Here is a 19,311-nt window from a genome sequence, read left to right on the forward strand (position 1 = left end):
CCAGGAGATTGTCTAATTACCTTTAAGGATAGAGAGATGAGGAATTTGGTTCTACAGAAGAACAGAGAGAAAAGACTGTATATAGACGGAAGTTACATCATCATTTTTAAAGATATACCAATAAGAATATTGAAACGAAGAGACCCATATAAACCATTGGTACAGATTCTGAAGAAGAATAATATTGAATTTAGGTGGGAATTTCCGGAGGGAATCTCCTTTTTCTATAAAACCAAAAAACGAAGATTGACGAGTCCAGAAGAAACAGGGAAATTTTTGAGGAGGTACAAAGAACTTAAAACAGAGGAAGAGACATTGGAAGAAGTTAAAGGTGCAGGAAGAGGCGCAAGTGCTAAGGATGAATTGGAAGAAGAGAAAGAAGATAAGACGGAAGAGGAAGAGGAGGAAGAAAGAGAAGAGGAAGAAGAATCGGCGGAATTATAAAAGACTTGAAAGATAAATAAATTTTATTTAATTGAAAATCAAAATGGCACTAAAGTTGTGGAGTTGGAATATTAATGGCATAAATGAGAAAAAAAAACGGAATAAAATTGAACAAATCTTAAAAAAGAAAAAATTGGACATCATATGCTTACAAGAGACACACGTGGCGAAGAAACATAAGAAAATTTTGATTAATAAGAGATTAGGGAACGAATTCATATCATCAGATAAAGAGAAAAAAAGAGGAGTAGTTCTATACATTCAAAATAAAATCGAAACGCAGCAAATCTTTAAAGACGAAGAAGGAAGAATTATAGCAGTTAGGATCAAATGGCAAGGCGAAAATTTGATAATAGTCGGGATCTATGCACCTAATGGAAATAAGACTGATTTTTACAAGAAATTGGAAGAAATGTTATTTGAATATATGGATCAGAAAATTATTGTAATGGGAGATATGAATGGGGTGGTCTCATTGGAGATGGATAGGCTTAGAGATGGTATGAGTAAAGAAGGAAAATTACCAAAAACTTTTTTCTCAATGGTTAAAAACTGCAATCTGATAGATATTTGGAGACTTCGACACCCATTGGACAAACAGTTCACTTATTTTTCGGAACCAAATCAGTCGTTGTCAAGAATAGATCAAATATGGGTCTCGAACGACTTGACTCCAAGAATTCTTCAAATTGAGATACAACCAAGAGTAATTTCGGACCACAATCCAATAAAAATGGAATTGAAAGGATTTGAGGAAAGAACTTTTAGATGGAGAATTAACGACTATCTTTTAGACGATCAAAAAATTGTTGAAAAAGCACGAAAGAAGTTAATGGATTATTTTGTGGATAATTGCAACAAAGGAACGAAGATGAGTGTAGTTTGGGACGCAAGCAAGGCAGTGTTAAGAGGCTTTTTCATTCAACAGAATGCATTGAAGAATAAGAATAGAGAAAAAAGGAAAAAAGAAATCTTAAACCAAATAATGGACAATGAACAAAAACTCATTAAAAAACCAAACAACATAAAAACAAGACAGGAGATTAAGGTTTTACAATCACAGTTTGCAATGATTATAAACAAAGAAATAGAACTGAATATTAAAAGACTAAGACAAAAGAACTTTGAATATGCAAATAAATCTGGCAAGTGGCTTGCGTGGCAAATCAAAAAAAGGAAAGAGCAAAATACGATCAATAAAATCATAATAAATGGAGAAGAAGTGGATAATCCGAAGGAAATCAGGAAAGGATTCACGGACTACTATAGACAATTATATAAAAACAGAGAAAGAAATAATATGAGGAAAATAGAGCGTTTTTTGAAAGAAAAAAAGGTGCAAAAGATCCCGACAGAAAAGAAAGACCAACTGAATGCCCCAATAGGAGAGGAGGAGTTAAAAGAGGTCATAAAGGAATTGAAGAGAGGGAAAGCACCAGGTCCAGATGGTTTTACAGCAGGTTACTATAAAGAAATGAGAGAGGTTTTAATGTCACCATTAAAAGAAGTTATGAATAATATCTTAAAGGAAAGAGACATCCCAGAGACTTGGAAAGAAGCATATATTACGTTGATTCCCAAACAGGACTCAGATCTATTACAAGTTAAAAATTATAGGCCTATTTCACTACTCAACGTAGATTATAAAATATTCGCAGGGATTTTAGCGAATAGACTGAAAAAAATACTGCAAGAAATTATTCATAAAGATCAAGCGGGTTTTCTTCCAGGCAGGCAGCTGAAAGATAATATAAGGAATGTAATAAATATTTTGGAATATCTGTCTGCCAGGAATGAAAAACAAGCTATGCTAATGTTCGTTGACGCAGAAAAGGCCTTCGATAATATTGCTTGGGACTTTATGTTGCAAAACTTAGAGTTTATGGACGTGGGAACTGAGTTCTGTAATGGGATAAAGGCAATCTATACAGAGCAGAAAGCAAAGTTAATTATAAATAATGTAACCACAGAAGATATAAAAATAACAAAAGGTACTAGACAGGGATGTCCACTCTCTCCACTACTATTTATAATGGTCCTGGAGGTTTTCCTGAGTTCAATAAGACAAAATAAATTAATAAAAGGGATAACAGTTGGTCAGAATGAATACAAAGTTAAGGCCTTTGCAGACGATCTGGTAATTACAACTGAAGAACCATTAGAAAGCGTGAAAGAGGTTTTGAATGAGATGGAGAAGTTTGGCAATCTGGCAGGGTTTAGACTAAATAAGAAGAAAACAAAAATAATTACAAAAAATATGGATCAAGGTATGATAGAAATAATGCAACAAAGTACAGAGATAGAGGTGACAAAAAAGGTTAAATATTTAGGAATTTGGCTAACCCCTAAAAATATTGATTTGTATCAGAATAATTATATACCTGTCTGGAATGGAATAAGGAAAGACCTTGACGTGTGGAGGAGAATGAAATTATCCTTTTGGGGAAGAATTTCCACGATAAAGATGAGTGTTCTCCCGAAGATGCTGTTTCTGTTCCAAACTATCCCCATATTAAAGGGGGTAACAATCTTTAGTGAGTGGCAAAGAGTGCTTTCAAGATATATCTGGCAGGGCAAGAAGCCGCGAATCAAATATAAGCTGTTAACGGATGCAAAGGAGAGAGGCGGTTTTGCCCTGCCGGATTTGAAACTGTACTACGAAGCAGCAGGTCTTTGCTGGTTGAGAGAATGGATAAAATTAGAGAACAGTCAGCTATTAGATTTAGAAGGCTTTGACAACAGATTCGGGTGGCACGCGTACTTATGGTGTGAAAAGAGGAAAATTCATAAAAGTTTTGGGAATCATATATTTAGGGGTCCATTATTGGAAATATGGGACAGGTATAAAAATCTGTTAGAGCCAAAAGTTCCACATTGGTTGTCACCACTAGAGGTAATGACTGTAAAGAAAATAAATATGAGAAGTAATTGGATTACATATGGCGAATTGATAATTAAGGAAGGAGGAAAATGGAAATTAAGGCCATATGAACAAGTTAAAGAACATGTTTATGATTGGTTGCATTATTTTCAAGTTAATGAGATGTTTAAAAAAGATGTCAAAGAAAGGGGCTATGCAGAAAAAGATTCAAGGTTTCAAATAGAGGTGATAAAGAATGAGTGCAAAATTTTATCGAAAATGTATAAAATTTTGTTAGAATGGAATTTGAAAGATGAAGAAGTCAAATCAGTGATGATACAATGGGCCAGGGATATTGGGTACAATATACAGTTTGAGGATTGGGAAAAACTGTGGAATCAGAACTTAAAATTTACCGCATGTACAGTACTAAAAGAAAACGTAATGAAAATGTTTTACAGATGGTACATCACTCCGGTAAAACTCGCAAGAATGTATAAGACGTGCAATAAGTGTTGGAAGTGCAAAGAAAAAGAAGGCACGTTTTACCACATGTGGTGGGAATGTAGGAAAGTGAAGGGTTTTTGGGAGATGATTTACAACGAAATGAAAAAGATGTTAAAACATACATTTGCTAAAAAACCAGAGATCTTTCTTTTAGGAATTACAGGGAATGAAATAAGAAGGAAAGACTGTAAACTTTTTCAATATGCGGTTACAGCAGCAAGAACCCTACTGGCCCAGAAATGGAAACAAGAAGAAATTCCGACTTTAGAAGAATGGAGACTGAAGTTGACAGATTATTCAGAATTGGACAGATTAACTGGAAAAATTAGATATCTTAAAGACCAAAAATTTATCGAGGATTGGGGGAAATTTGTTGAATATCTGAAAAGAATATGTGATGTGCAAACAACGCTAGCGGGGTTTCAAGAAGCACTGTAAAAGTTGAGATATATTGTTAAAAAGCAATAGAGGAGGGAGGGAAGATTAATGGCAATATAAACAGAGAAATGCGTATCTGAGATGTAAATACGGATGATTATCAGAGAAGTTGAAGGAAGTCAAAAAGGAATCAAATGTATGGAAATTTGTACAATTTGTATTATTGTTTTGGAAAATGAATAAAAATATAATATAAAAAAAAAAAAAAGACATAGTGATCATTTGTGTGGAAGTGTCCTCATGAAATTTTTCATACACATGGAAAACTTAAATATTTTGGAAATGTCTAGGCTAAGTAGAAGGACAGAGATGCTATATATAGATCCCGAACCTCCAAAAAGGTTTCTACTGACTTTATTATGCCTGCACATGAATCTGCATGAATACACAATGAGTAACTTTTACAAATGTGTTAGACCTCTTTTTCTTGGAAAATGTGGAATGGGAAGGGTAATGAAATAGCATGCATCTTTATTATGACTGTCTGGTGTTTTTCAGTTTTTCCCTTACAGGGAATTGTGAGGCCAATAGGGCGTATATAATTCAATGTAAATTGGGCACAGTTATTATTAGTATTTACAGAGATTTGCTACTGTTAATTCTAAAGATGTCTGTACTAAACAGTAATATGAAAGTGACTTAAAAATATCACAGCAACTGCCTCTTGCTGTTGTTCAAGTTTATTTGCCTGTATTTTATGGTTTCTTGCACTGTGTGAAATCATAGTAGGCTATTAAAAAGATTGATTTGTTTTTGTATGTTTGTGTTTTTGCTTAGAACTCTGGAGAGAAAGTGAGCAAAGTCAGCCTGGTAGATTTGGCTGGTAGTGAAAGAGTATCTAAAACAGGAGCAGCAGGAGAACGTCTGAAGGAAGGCAGCAATATAAACAAGTAAGGGCATGAGTGAATTTAAAGTATCCAAATAAACATTCACTTTAGCTGTACTCATCAGAAGGCCCTTTAAATCAGGCTTCTCATCAGAATACATTCAAATAGCATTCAAAATTCTGAATGTTACATTAGTTTTACCTTTCTGCAAATTTTTTCCATTTATGATCCAGGCATGGGACTAATGTGAAATCGTTAACCTGAAGTGACAGCAGCACTTTATAGAATGAAAAGGTGCTTGCACATTGTAATTTCTTCACACCCATTTCCCCAAGCAGTTGTGGATATTGCTTTAACAGCAACTAAGTAAGAGCAGGGTTTTAATGGTTGCAGAGTTCTCAGTAAACTTGTTGCTTTCCTTAAACACTTCAGTGTATTGGTCAAAATTAGATAAGGAGCATCTCCACCCACATCGTTCAGCCTGGACACTGAGGTCCAACTCCAAGGGCCTTCTGGCAGTTCCCTCTTTGCAAGAAGTGAAATTACAGGGAACCAGGGAGGAGGCCTTTTCAGTTGTTGCACCCGCCCTGTGAAATGCCCTCACAGCCGATGTCAAAGAGTTAAAAGAACTATATAAATTTCCATAGACTTCTGAAGGCAGCCCTGTTTCAGGAAGCTTTTAACGTTTGATTTATTTTTATTTTTATTTTTTCTGTGGGAAGCCTCTCAGTGACTGGGGAAACCTAGTCAGATGGGCAGGGTATAATATATATTATATCACCATCATCATCATCATCATGCAACAAGTAGTTACAGTGACTCCCAAATAAGAATTCTAAAAGCTGCTTCATTTGTTTGCAGTAAATTTGCTTTTGCTATCCATCTATTTTCTTAATAAACAAATGGCAGATAATTAACTCTTATTTATATAGCTTTATAGTAGGAGGTGCTCTTTCTTTCTAAAATTGAATATGCTTTTTCCTATTCTTGCACTGTTTGCTTGCTTGTGTTTTTGACTGTAGTGCTACAAAGCACCCTTTAATACTGTTGTTGCTCATTTTGACCTGTATGGAACACCTTTTAGTGTATAGCTCCATAGGCTTTACAGAGCAGTTTTATTCTTCTACAGATTTCTATTACTCTTTTTTTTAAAAAAAAAGATATTTATTGAAATTTTCCACCTTAATACAATTAAAAAAATCAAAAAAGAAAAAACAAAAAAGTTAAAAACACATAAAGTTTACAATCCGTATTTTCAATAACATATTTCCCTGACTTCCCCACACCTCCCCTTCTTATATTCCAATTCAAGTTGTTAGTTCAACAAGTTCTTATCAGATTTCTATTACTCTTGAAATCCTTTTTAAATCTTCACAAATTCTAGAATTTATTACACCCCACAGAAGCTACCTTCCCCCCCCAAAAGATTAAATTTCATTGCAGCTTTTGACAAATTGTATGTTACATGTTCTAGCTGATAACAATTTGCTGCTCTCCTAGGTCACTCTCAACACTAGGTTTGGTTATCTCATCACTTGCAGACCAAGCAGCAGGAAAGGGGAAAAACAAATTTGTGCCTTACAGAGACTCTGTACTCACCTGGCTTCTCAAGGTAAGACATGGCACAGTATCATTCTAAGCGGAAGTGTCATGGACTGATATGCTATCCTGCACACCAGTGTGCAAACTTTTTTTGACTAATTAAGAAATATTCTAGATGTAACCTCTTCCTGGTATGATACATGCTTTTTCTTGCTATATTAACCTTTTGACACAACTGTTTACTTGCCATTCTGATTTTTGCATGATACTTTGTAATGCTGAGAGCTAAATATCCAATGTGTTGTACGTCAGATGCGGTTGAAAGCAATGCACCTTGATTTTAAAAGTGTGCATTATATTCAACTAAATCATTATGTGAATGGAATGACTTTTGCCCATGCAACAGAACTTCCCTTTCCTCTCCATCCCCCATGTACCCTCTGTTCCACCACTAGATCTGCTTTGGAGAGTTGGGAAAGGAGGAGGGGAAGTTCCCTTGTGCAAGTGAAAGTTGTTCTGCTTGTGCAATGACTTCAGTGAATGCAAACCTTTGTATGCTAAATGTAGTGAAATTGTGCGTTTAGAGAAGGGGTATATTTTCAAATAGCTTCACATATTTATGAATTACTTAATATACTCTTTAGGACAACTTGGGAGGAAACAGCCAAACAGCTATGATAGCTACAATTAGTCCAGCAGCTGATAATTATGAAGAAACACTCTCCACACTGAGATATGCAGACAGAGCTAAAAGGATAGTTAATCATGCTATAGTAAATGAAGATCCAAATGCCAGGGTCATCCGAGAACTACGTGAAGAAGTAGAGAAACTAAAAGAACAACTTTCTCAGGCAGAGGTAAATATATGGTAATATTAGTGGTGGGATTCAGTGAGTTGTATTTTTTATTAGTTCCATACACATTTTACAAAGGGCGGGGAGGTTAATGTTTTTGAATTGGCTATAAAATTTGTATCACAACAGGATTTATTTGAAGATGAATTGATGATCTGAATTTCTTGTGGGAAGGGGGAAATCCAAATGGTGAGCACAATTAAACATAATGAAAGAGTAGTTTGGGGTTCTAAGTATTTGCACCCATGTATGTGATTCTGTTCACAACCCAATTTGTTTGACTAGCAGAACGGGATTAAAATTTGTCATGGATAAATTGGGAATTATAAAATGTTTGTAATTGTCATATTTTGGCTATGAAGGCTATGAAGGCACCAGAGTTAAAGGAAAAATTGGAGGAATCTGAGAAACTAATAAAAGAACTGACTGTCACTTGGGAGGAGAAGTTAAGGAAAACAGAAGAAATTGCACAGGTATTCTTTTCAGTATTCTTTCTGCTAAATGCTTAATTAGTGTAAGTTTGCATTACAGTACGTAGCCTGAGACCTGCGAATATAGGGCCGTATATAAATTCAATAAATAATAATAAGATAATAGTCTATGGAACAGAGATGGACAAGTTTTATATTTCCAAATGTGATCTGGCTGTCATACTGTTTCCTGAAAATCTGTGGCTCTTGCCATTCACCTGGATTTTATGTATTTAAAATATTTATTTACTCTCCTTCATTAAAATAGTCCACTATAGTTTACAATAGTGTGAATAAAACTAGGCAACAAACCAACAAATATGTATGGTGACATGCAACAAGACAAGATGCAAATTAAAAACTTGGAAAACTAAAGAAAATTCCAAAAAATATAAAGTTTAAGGAAATCCTGAGGAAGTAGGTTAATTAACACAGTTTATATTGATGTCACACAATGCTAGCATACTTGCTGTGGTTGCATAGGCTTTACTTAGGTATTAAACAAAGCTGCTCATTCCGTAGATGGCTGCAAAAATAACAGCTGGATTAAAACCTACAGTCACAGTAAGCAGCTACCCAAACATTCCCTGTTACAGCAAATAATTGTCACAACTCACATGTCACTGTATTGCTACGAGCATGCTCACTTGAAGCAAAGCTAAGGAGTTCTAAAGTTGAGGGCCAGGTATTAATATGGCTTAGTTTGGCCTAAATGAGTGGTGTTTCAGTGTATTTTTGTATTCCTTCATGTTTCATCAGCAAATTTTGCAAGAGAATATGAAGTAAGGCAAGTAATTGTTCCCTGTGTGAGGTAGTACTTCCTTTTATCCTGGGTTCTAGTATTATATGAGAGGGAGAGAACTTTTCCGCAGTCACCTTCTCCACCCCATTAGTGTATATGTGAAGTTAGGATTTTTCACCTCAGTGTGTTTTATATTTGCTCACATTGGAATTCATTTTAATGCCCATTGCTTAGTTGGAAGAGATCCTTTTGGAGCTCCTTGCAGTCCCCTTTCGTTTTTACCACTGGTGTCATCAGAAAACTTGGCCACCTCATTGCTCACTCCAGATCCTTTTGGATTAAGTCAAAATGCACTGATTTCCATAAAGGTCTGTAAAGGAACCCACTGCTTACTTAGCACCACTGCAACAACTGTCCATTAATTCCTGCTCTGCAGATGATTCTCTTATCTCATGACTGTTAAGTTTCCTCCGGCCAGAATCTAATTGTATGTTCATTGGTACTTCTGTTGTTCTAAGTTATTTTGTTGTAGGTTATTGTGAAGGAAAGTAGAAAAAAAACAGCAAAGATTAGAAGAATTTGTTTACATTCTAATTGTATATTTTAAACATATTTTTATTGTGGCATGTTGTCCAACCACAGTTTATAAGAATGTTATAAATTGTAATAATATGTTGCATTGTTTTAAAAGGGACTGATAGGACTGTATGCATGACTTCACTAGTCTGTTTCATTGACTGATGAACAAGAGTCATAATAGATGAAAGGCTTATTGGATAGTGTTAGTCATAGTTGTGCAACCTCTTTTGTTATCTGTTCTAGACCTATTATTTTAGCTGGGTGCAGATTAATGGTAACTCTGTTTTTATTTCCAATGGTACCCTCTCACATGAGGAAGGCTGCTTCTGCTCACAGAAGAGTTTGTTTTATGCCTCAGAGTTGAGCAGTTTGTGAGAAAGGTGATTCTAAATCCAAATAGGTTTTCCCCCTTGTACCACCTTTTGGAAAAGTGGAAGCATGGAAACTGATATGGAACCTACCTATTATAGTTCTATGTGAATTCTTGTGTAAAGATTCGTAGAGCAGTGTCAGCAGCTGTTTTTCTTTTGCCTGTGATTATGTCTCAAGTCATAATATTTAGGTTTATTGGCACTTAGATCTGATGAATTAATTTTTTTCCTGTGTATTTTACAGGAGAGACAAAGACAGCTAGAGAGTATGGGCATTTCCCTTGAAACTTCTGGCATCAAGGTTGGGGAAGATAAGTGCTACCTGGTGAATCTAAATGCAGATCCTGCACTCAATGAATTATTGGTTTACTATTTAAAGGTAAAAAGGCATTAAATTCCATAGTGTTTTGGAGCTTCCCTTGAAAAACTGCGCTAAATTTGAATTTGTGGGATTATGTCTACATTAGGGACGCGGGTGGCGCTGTGGTCTAAACCACTGAGCCTAGGGCTTGCCGATCGGAAGATTGGTGGTTTGAATCCCTGTGACGGGGTGAGCTTATGTTGCCTGGTCCCAGCTCCTGCCAATCTAGCAGTTTGAAAGCACACCACAAAGTGCAAGTAGATGAATAGGTACCGCTCCGGCGGGAACGTAAACGGCGTTTCCGTGTGTTGCTCTGGTTTGCTCTTAGTCATGCTGGCCACATGACCCGGGAAAACTGTCTGCGGGCAAGCATCGGCTCCCTCGGCCAGTAAAGCAAGATGAGCGCTGCAAACCCTAGAGTCGTTCACGACTGGACTTAACTGTCAGGGGTACTTTACCTTTACCTTTTTATATCTACATTGGTTCTTAAAGTATGGGACTGAAACTTCCTTACTTGTTTTTAATAAAAAAACTTTTCAGTCAGTACTTTATTTGCAAAAACTAAAAGACATTGCAGAAAATCCGTTGCTCCTTCCATTCTTTAACCTGATCATTCACTATGATTCTCTCAGTTTAACCCTTCCTGGTAAGTGGTCAAAAAGGCTAATATGAATTCTTGTGTAGGCAAGTGCTCTTACTTCTAAGGCTTTATCATAATTTTGGTCCAGGAAGGAGAAATTTAGATTCTGTGTAAACTTCTGCTGTTTGTTATGCACATAGTCCATACCATTGTGAATTTAATTTTGATAATCAGTTCATATATCTCAGCAAAAAAATAAAATGATGAGATAGTTTGCTGTATGTATTCACTTTATTGATAGGCATACTAATAAATGTGTATAAAGATAGCTTTTTCATTCCGTGACCTCTGTCTCTTAAGATTCAAGCCAAGTTTTTCTTTCTCGTATATAGTACTCAGTACTGGTTCAGGTTTTTTGTTATACAGTGGTACCTCGGGATGCAAACGGGATCCGCTCCGGAGCCCCGTTTGCATCCTGAATAGAACGTAAGATGTGACTGCGTGTGTGCGTGGGTCGCGTTTTGCCGCTTCCGCGCATGCGCGTGACGTCATTTTGACCACCTGCGCATGTGCGAGTGGCGAAACCTGGAAGTAACGTGCTCCGTTACTTCTGGGTCACCGTGGAGTGCAACCCAAAAATACTTATCCTGAAGCATATTTATCCCGAGGTATGACTGTAGTTAAATTGGATTGCTATTAGTAGATTTCAGATGGGTAATTGTTGTAATAATTAAACCTAGCTCTTTTATCTTTGTTCTTAGGAACCTATTTTCTTAGACCTATATAATAAATGCAACCAAATGTTTCTAATGTTATAAGCAGAAATTACTGTGAACAATTAAGCTGTGAAAATATTTCTAGTTTGCAAAGGCAATTGGTTAATCCCATGTACAGCATTGTGTCTCAATCTTTGTATAATAATTAAGTGTGGGCATATATTTCTGTGAGATCAGTTTTAGAGAGTTTGTACAGGGGCCTTGTTACCTCTGCCAGGCTAGCAATAGTTTCACTGTGTAATGAATATGGCCATGGGATTCCAGGGTGGATTGCACATACTTTGTGATGAATTAGTATGTGCCTATGTCAATAGAAGCAGCAAATTTATTTTCATTGTAATTGTCTTAACCAGGATCATACTAGGGTTGGTGCAGATACTTCTCAGGATATACAGCTATTTGGGATAGGGATCCAACCAGAACACTGCGAGATAGACATTGCACCAGATGGGGAAGTTTCTCTTTCACCAAAAGAAAATGCAAGGTAAGAGAAATGCAAATTCAGTTTCAACCTACAAAAAAGGGTAGCATTCATGTTTGTAGAGAAATTTATGGAAAAGCACCCTGATAAGAAAAGTGGAAAACTCCACATATTTCGTTTTGATACCGTCATAATGATAAGAGCAATAAAATAAGTGCTTGTGCTGTTCTTGATGCATAAGCATACCGGGAGAGATGCTTCTCATATCGTATGAGAATTAAACTGCTCAGACCTTTCTTTGAAATATGGAGCAGTACATAAATTACCTTAATAATATAACAACAATAAAAGGTAAAACAAAGCTATGTCCCAGAATATTTTTCTCTGTAATCTTTCTAGGTGTTTGACTTTGGAAATATTTGAGCATTGCCAAAAAAGAATGCTAAGAAAAAACAAATGTTAGAGGTGAACCACAACAAAATCAGTCAGTTTAAAGGAGTTTCCATAACTTCTTGATGCCAGTACTAGCAACATGATAAGTGAAACAGATATCCTGTAATCATGATTGCATACACCAATTATTAATAATCCAAATTTGTGGAGTACTTAAGAGTAAGTTTTTTGAATACTATTAAGGGAAAGGATTCCCACCAATATCACCATGTCCAAATAAAATCTAAATCTCTTTGAAGACATGATGCCAGCTTTAAGGACAAATTAGGAATGTAAATGTATAGAAATAAGCACAGTGTATTCTACATAAGCTTTATTTATGCTTTTTGCATGGTATACCTTAGTGTGTTACACTCCAGTGCTGTAGCCATAAGAGAACAAAATTCCAAACAGATGGTGTTCTGTGTTGTTATGATAGAATTCCATTGCTAGGAGTTAGTCATTTTGACTGGCAAGAACAAAGAAGCATGTCACTGGAAAAAATTTATAACTAAATAGGCTTTGTTTAATTTGTGCTTCATCCAAAATGCCTTAATAGGCGCAAACCTTGTTACCAAAGTTACAACTGACAGTACATTGAATCATTTCATTGCTGATTCTCATGGAGCTTGAAAGTAATTTCTTTGTGATATGGAGATGAATTAAAATACTGTTTCACTTTTATTCACCACACTTGGAACCCAGAGATTTTTTTCCAGCAGTGAAAGAAATAGAAGACAGCTGTTTTAAACGCTACCTTTCTAACAAAATTAGGTGCACAATGATTAACTTCCCTGTTTCTGCTTGCCTAAATTTAAGGGCAGTGAAAATGTATACAAAGCTGCCTCTCTAACATTTCCTCTAAGGTCTGCACCAAAAATGTGTTCTTTCTGCTGTGGCTAATGTGAAATAAACTTCTTTTAATCAGAGTAACCTAGTTTTGGAAGATTGTTTTTTAAACTCTGGGAGCAACATATGTACAAGTCTCATTAAGGAGGTTTTAACTGGGTTTGTGCAGACTGCTTACGGTAAACAGCCTGTGACCCAATTACTTAAACATATATGCTGCATGTTGCATTGCTAAAACCAAGCCACTGTCTGTTCCGTATATAATAAAGAGGTGCTTCAGCAGCAATAATAATTTGTCAATAGAGATCAGGCTCTTGTTACAGTCTTCATGACTTTTGTTTCACACATTTTATGCATGTTTAGGGGTTTCTGTTAGTAGGCCTTTGTGGTGCTGAATCAAGAGAAAACACTTCTTCATTCTTCTCCACGTTAAATGAATAAGTAATTCATCCAAAAGTAGAGAGCTTTCCCAGTCTGCATCTGTATTAGAAGAGTTTTTTAAAAATATGTTTTTATTGTTTTATTGTTTTTGTGTTTGTCACCCTGAGCACCTTTGAGAGGAAGGATGGGATACAAATTAAATAATCAATTGACACTTTTATCCGAGAGCTAGGAACAAGCAGGCTGGAAAAAAGAGAGCACATGTCTATTGGAGTATCTGCAACACCCACTAAGACTCATAAGGCAATTACTTCTTTGGGACACTCTGCATAATCAAGTAATGCAAACTGTAACTGTCGGAGCTCAGGGTGTAGACTTTTCACTACCTGGTCAGTTTAGCACACATCATCAGGTTGGAATGGAAAATTGTAAAGGGCCATTTTCCTATCCTTAAAACTTCTCATGCCTCTTCAGAGAAGCACACCTCACACTTTGAAAACCATAGAAATGAGAGGCTATGAAGAAAGCACATGTGTTTGCACTGCTGAATGTGTATATTTCTGCTTGCCCCTTCTCACAAAGTATTTGTATGTGCCTTGGTTGAGCCCAGAAACAAAAAAACCACCTTGCTTCTCCTGATGTGTTTCATGTGAGTAAGAATATATTTTATAACATGGTTCCTGGCAGCTAGGTGATACACACTCTTCACTGTCCCTGCTGGACCAAAGAGCAAGAGTGACCAGTGGGTAGGAGAGAATTTGTCCCCTTCTGCATCTCTGTCTTATTTAACAATTCCCGTGGACCAGAGTGGGTAATGTTTTGTGACTACTGGGAATTGCTGTTGGAGAACTCCGATTTTAAAGAATAATTTCAGTCTTTTCAATCTTGTGCTTTGCTTTCAGATCCTGTGTAAATGGCACGTTGGTGTGTTCTGTGACACAGTTGTGGCATGGAGATAGAATCTTATGGGGAAACAACCACTTCTTTAGGTGATCTCTCTCTCTCTTTCTCTCTCTCTCCCCCCCCCCGCACTTCTTTATTTACAGAGCCATTTCCAAATATTATTAGTGAAGAATCTTGCTTCCAAAGAATGATGCTAAATAGATGAACTTCTTCGTTACAGCTCAGACTTCTATAGTGTTAGCTTTTGGGCAACTAGTCTGTCTAGGTTTCCATCTAGTCCACACAGTATCTTCTAAGATAATATTTCTCCTGTTATGATACTCTGTTGAATAGAGCTTGAATTTGTGAGCATATTTTCATAAAACTGAAATCAGTCCAGTCTTAAATACCGATCACTTGCTTTAGAGCAAGTACCAGGAGCTATGCATCCTGACATGAACAGCCTTGAATGGAAGATGGAAGCAAATTGGCTAGCATTGTGTTTGGCAAATACTACATTGTAGTGTAGAAATTTGTTGCTTTTAAGTCATTGTTATATGTACCCTTGTACATGGGGAGAACAATGTCTCAGTAAAAAGATAAATCTGTTGTGACTCATTGTTAGTTGTGGGATAACCTAACTACAGTTGCTCTGCCAACCTCTAGGCTAGATTACTGCAACACATTATACTTAGGGCTGCCTCTGAATAGGGTTTGGAAGCTTCAGCTGGTAGAGAAATTGGTGGCCAGGTTGCTGACTGGGGCAAGATGGTTTGAGCATATTACACTGATCCTCGCCCAACTGGCTCCCAGTTAGTTTCCGGGCCCAATTCAAAGTGCTGGTTTTGATCTATAAAGCCTTGAGCTGCTCAGGATTGCAATACCTCAAGGACTGCCTCTCCCCACATGAACCAACCTGGACCCTGTGATACTCATGGGAGGCCCTTCTTCATGTGCCTCCTCCACGAGAGGTCTGGAGGGTGGCAACACAAGAACAGGCCTTTTCTACAGTGGTTCCCTGTTTGTGGAATGCGATTTCTCCAGGGAGGTTCATCTGGCATCTTCATTCTACACTTTTAGGTGCTAGGTGGAAATGTTCCTATTCAACCAGGCCTTTGGCTGACTAACATCCTATATCCTTTTAAATGTGTTTTGCGGGAGGTTATTGTTTTGTTTTGTTTTGTTCTTGTTCTTGTTCTTGTTTTTCTTATATATTTTGTGTTTATATGCTGTGAGCTGTCATGAGATCTGTGGACGGTATACAAATTTAATAAATAAATAAAATATATATGTTGCTGTACCTTTAAGGTGAATAGAATCTTAAGAGCAAGACTTGTCAATTGGCTTTGTCTGTTAGAGAAGGTTAAGATTAAATTCAGTGAAGGTTGTACATATTTGTCTCCTTACTTATTAATCTACAGTCAACACTGTAGCTTCCTTTGTTTTGGAACAACCTGCAGCATGCCTTTCCTCCCTGCTCATGGGTTGTTAAGTGTAGAAAAATCTTATCCACAGAATCCAGCATTTTAAAAATGAATTTACTAAGATATTTCATAACTACTTTCTCAACTTTTTAACAGAATCAATCTGCCTAAGAGAAAACGAAGAGATTGGTTGAAAGACTCTGAAAAAGAGCAGCAGTTAGCAGAACATGATCTAGATGCAGCCAGCGAAGCTTCTTCGGAACCAGACTATAACTATGAGTTTGCACAAATGGAAGTCATAATGAAAACGCTGAATAGCAATGGTAAGAAGGTGGTGCTCAGCATCGCTGAAAATGTCAGACAGGAGCACATAAATTTCAAGGTCCTGGCAATAGATTCTTTAATCTGTTCCCTTGTCCTGATGGTTGTAAATAAGGAATGGATAATTTTGTTGTGTTCAATAACTGTTGTGACTTGCTGGGAATAGATACTGTGGAGGAGTAAATCAAGTATGACCAACTGATCCCAATTATATTTACTAGGAAGTAAGTGGAGTTTTATGGGATTTACCTCATACTCATCTTCCTTTTCTTATATAGACCCTGCAGTAGAAAATGGTACTTTGGATCTTTTGTCTCTCACCCTCTGTTTCACCTTCTGATCACTGTGACTGTAAAACTGTGTGCTCCCCTGTGTTAAGAAATAAACAAAGTGGAATTATTAACAATGTAGACAATGAATTTTAAGATATGCTGGTGCTTTCCTTATCTAGATCCAGTACAAAATGTGGTCCAGGTCTTGGAGAAACAATACTTGGAAGAAAAGCGTAGCGCTTTGGAAGAGCAGAGGATGATGTATGAGCGTGAGCTGGAGCAACTCCGACAGCAGCTTTCTCCGGAAAGACGGTATCAGCATTCTAGTGACAGGCTTTCAGAAGCTGCCCAGACAGCTCAGCAGAAAGTGAACCTCTGGTCAGAAGAGAGGTGAGAGCATTGATATTAAAACCATAAGTAACTATGAGAGAATGAGTGACAGAAGAAAAATACCATTCTGTGTGTGAATCTGTCCAGGACAATCTTTCATCCAAATAACTTTAGAACATCCTTCCTGCAAACATGTGCTATGAGTAAGCTAACCATACTCAAACTGCTTGTTGTAAAACTTAGTACCAATTAAATTCTTCAAACGCAGGACTCATTGGGGCCCGGGCATTTGGTATGTACCTTCCGTAACTAGAGTGTAGTCCTGCTTACCTAGTGATTCTGACTGATTTGGTCTTATCTGCGTTGTCTTCTCAGTTAAGGACCAATCATGTCATAGCACAGGCACTGTGCAGTGCCCATATGGTCAGAATTACTGCAGGGCTTTCAAGGGAAACTCATTATAGCTCTTGTATAACTTGTAGGTTTCATCTTGGTATACATATAATTTTTCTCAGAATGCCTATAAAGACGGATTAGCACGGTGGGATTTGTTTTGTTACCAAATGGCATTTCCAAGATAGCCTTGACATGTATTAAAAAAATAGGAAGCATCCTCTCATTTAAAGCTATTATTGTCTCTTGTTAAAATATTTGAACATAATTTTTAAAATCTGGAATAATTAATATTCCTATGTTTACAACCTTGTTCATTGTTTCTGTCAATGTCTTTTTACCAAGTTCTCAATTTTCCGATTAATATTCTACTACTCCTTTCCATTTTTCTTTCCCACCCCTAGGGATGAGTTATTTCGACAGAGCCTAGCAAAATTAAGAGAGCAGATAGTTAAGGCCAACACATTAGTGAGGGAAGCAAATTTGTTGGCTGAAGAAATGAGCAAGCTAACAGATTATCAAGTGACACTGCAGATTCCTGCTGCTAACCTGAGTGCTAATAGGAAGGTAAGAAAATTGATAATTGAAACTATTTTGTAAAAGCCCTTGGAGGTCATTTGAGTCCAGAAGTAGAGAATGAACGAGTGCATGAGAGAGAAAATGGCACATAAATTAAAGGAGTTGTACGGACTGAATAGATATCGCTTCTCTAAACTTTCTATCTCACTGAGATGATACAATATTATAATACCTGTAAACATACAGTAGAAACAGGACATTCATGCCTGTGCTATCTTGATATGTCTCCAGTCAGTTATGGTTTCTAGTTCTCAGTCACCATTATATAAATAAATTGAAAATGCAAGAGAATGGAGTACCAAAATATTAACATAGCTATGTAGCATATGTTGTTCGAGTTTAAATTTGAAAAATGGAATCACTTTGTTAAAATGCATATTTTATCTGCTTAAGATAATTTGTCTTGTCTTTGTTTAGAGAGGAGCAATAGTAAGTGAACCAGCTATTCAAGTAAGAAGAAAAGGGAAAAGTACCCAAGTATGGACCATAGAGAAGCTAGAAAACAAGTTAATTGACATGAGAGATCTGTATCAAGAATGGAAGGAAAGAGCCCATGAGGTATTTAACCTCAGTTTTTCAGTTTGGCCAAAATGTTATTATTCTAATAAAAACAGAATATTTCTGTAAACATTATATAGCACAGCTGTGCATTTTCATGTTGGTACATGTTTATCAAACAGCAATGCTACATTCAGTTGTATGTTTATCTTAATATTTGTAGTTTATTTCCCTTATACATGTCTGGGAACAGACTACAATGACTACATTTGAAACTTAGTACAGTGGTACCTCGGGTTAAGTACTTAATTCGTTCCTGAGGTCTGTACTTAACCTGAAACTGTTCTTAACCTGAAGCACCACTTTAGCTAATGGGGCCTTCTGCTGCTGCCGTGCCGCCGGAGCACGATTTCTGTTCTCATCCTGAAGCAAAGTTCTTAACCTGAAGCACTAGTTCTGGGTTAGCGGAGTCTGTAACCTGAAGTGTATGTAACCTGAGGTACCACTGTATCTCTAAAACTATTTCAGTATTATACAGAAAGATCATGTCTTGCATGGAGGTTACATTCTGAGGATGGCGTGTAGATAAAAACCACCTCCTTGGAACTGCCCCCACTCAAGCACCCTTATCCTTTCTGGAGTCATGCCCCAAGCAGACCTTGCCCCACAAGCAAGGCAGAGAGCTTCTAAGCTCCCTTGCTTACTAGGGTCTGGGAGGTTCTCTTGGCTATCCATGTTCCTGCCAGCTTACGCGAGAGCCTTCCAGAGCCCAATAAGCAAGGCAGAGAGCTTAGAAGCTCTTTCTGCACTGGCGAAACTGTGTGCAAAAAGTTCTTTTAAGCGCTCTGGCTTCTGTGCATTTAATTTGAGTGACTTCAACCTGTCAGCCTTCAACTGTGTAAAGTTGAAATCACACATGTTAAGCTTGTATCAGTTGCAATCGTCCTGCAATTTATTTTGCTCTGCATATGAGATTTTAAAATAGTGTGCTTTTGGATATGTTTACAGGTAAATATTTTTTAGTGTAAGTGAGGCAATATTTTTAGTATTCATCAGAAATCTTAATGGAAATGTTTGCTAATATTTGACCTACTATAGGGACGCGGGTGGCACTGTGGGTTAAACCACAGAGCCTAGGACTTGCCAGTCAGAAGGTTGGCGGTTCGAATCCCCGCGAC

At 37.0% G+C, this 19,311-nt stretch overlaps 1 protein-coding gene across 12 annotated transcripts in view; it reads left to right on the plus strand.

Moving 5' to 3' along the window:
• KIF13A (kinesin family member 13A) overlaps positions 1-19,311 on the plus strand; it is an 80,523-nt gene that overhangs the window by 31,802 nt on the left and 29,410 nt on the right. For all 12 annotated transcript variants that reach the window (XR_008331534.1, XM_053396788.1, XM_053396789.1 and 9 more), the window contains exons 9-19: positions 5,027-5,139; positions 6,577-6,688; positions 7,263-7,475; positions 7,835-7,945; positions 9,879-10,013; positions 11,705-11,835; positions 14,337-14,423; positions 15,897-16,063; positions 16,513-16,723; positions 17,461-17,623; positions 18,053-18,193. Coding sequence is in view for 11 of the 12 variants with exons in the window: in XM_053396788.1 (XP_053252763.1) it covers positions 5,027-5,139; positions 6,577-6,688; positions 7,263-7,475; positions 7,835-7,945; positions 9,879-10,013; positions 11,705-11,835; positions 14,337-14,423; positions 15,897-16,063; positions 16,513-16,723; positions 17,461-17,623; positions 18,053-18,193 (1,584 nt within the window). In the remaining variant the exon portion in view is untranslated. The remainder of the gene's footprint in view (positions 1-5,026; positions 5,140-6,576; positions 6,689-7,262; positions 7,476-7,834; positions 7,946-9,878; positions 10,014-11,704; positions 11,836-14,336; positions 14,424-15,896; positions 16,064-16,512; positions 16,724-17,460; positions 17,624-18,052; positions 18,194-19,311) is intronic.

The sequence above is a fragment of the Podarcis raffonei genome, chromosome 7, assembly GCF_027172205.1.
Source record: "Podarcis raffonei isolate rPodRaf1 chromosome 7, rPodRaf1.pri, whole genome shotgun sequence".
NCBI lineage: Eukaryota > Metazoa > Chordata > Lepidosauria > Squamata > Lacertidae > Podarcis > Podarcis raffonei.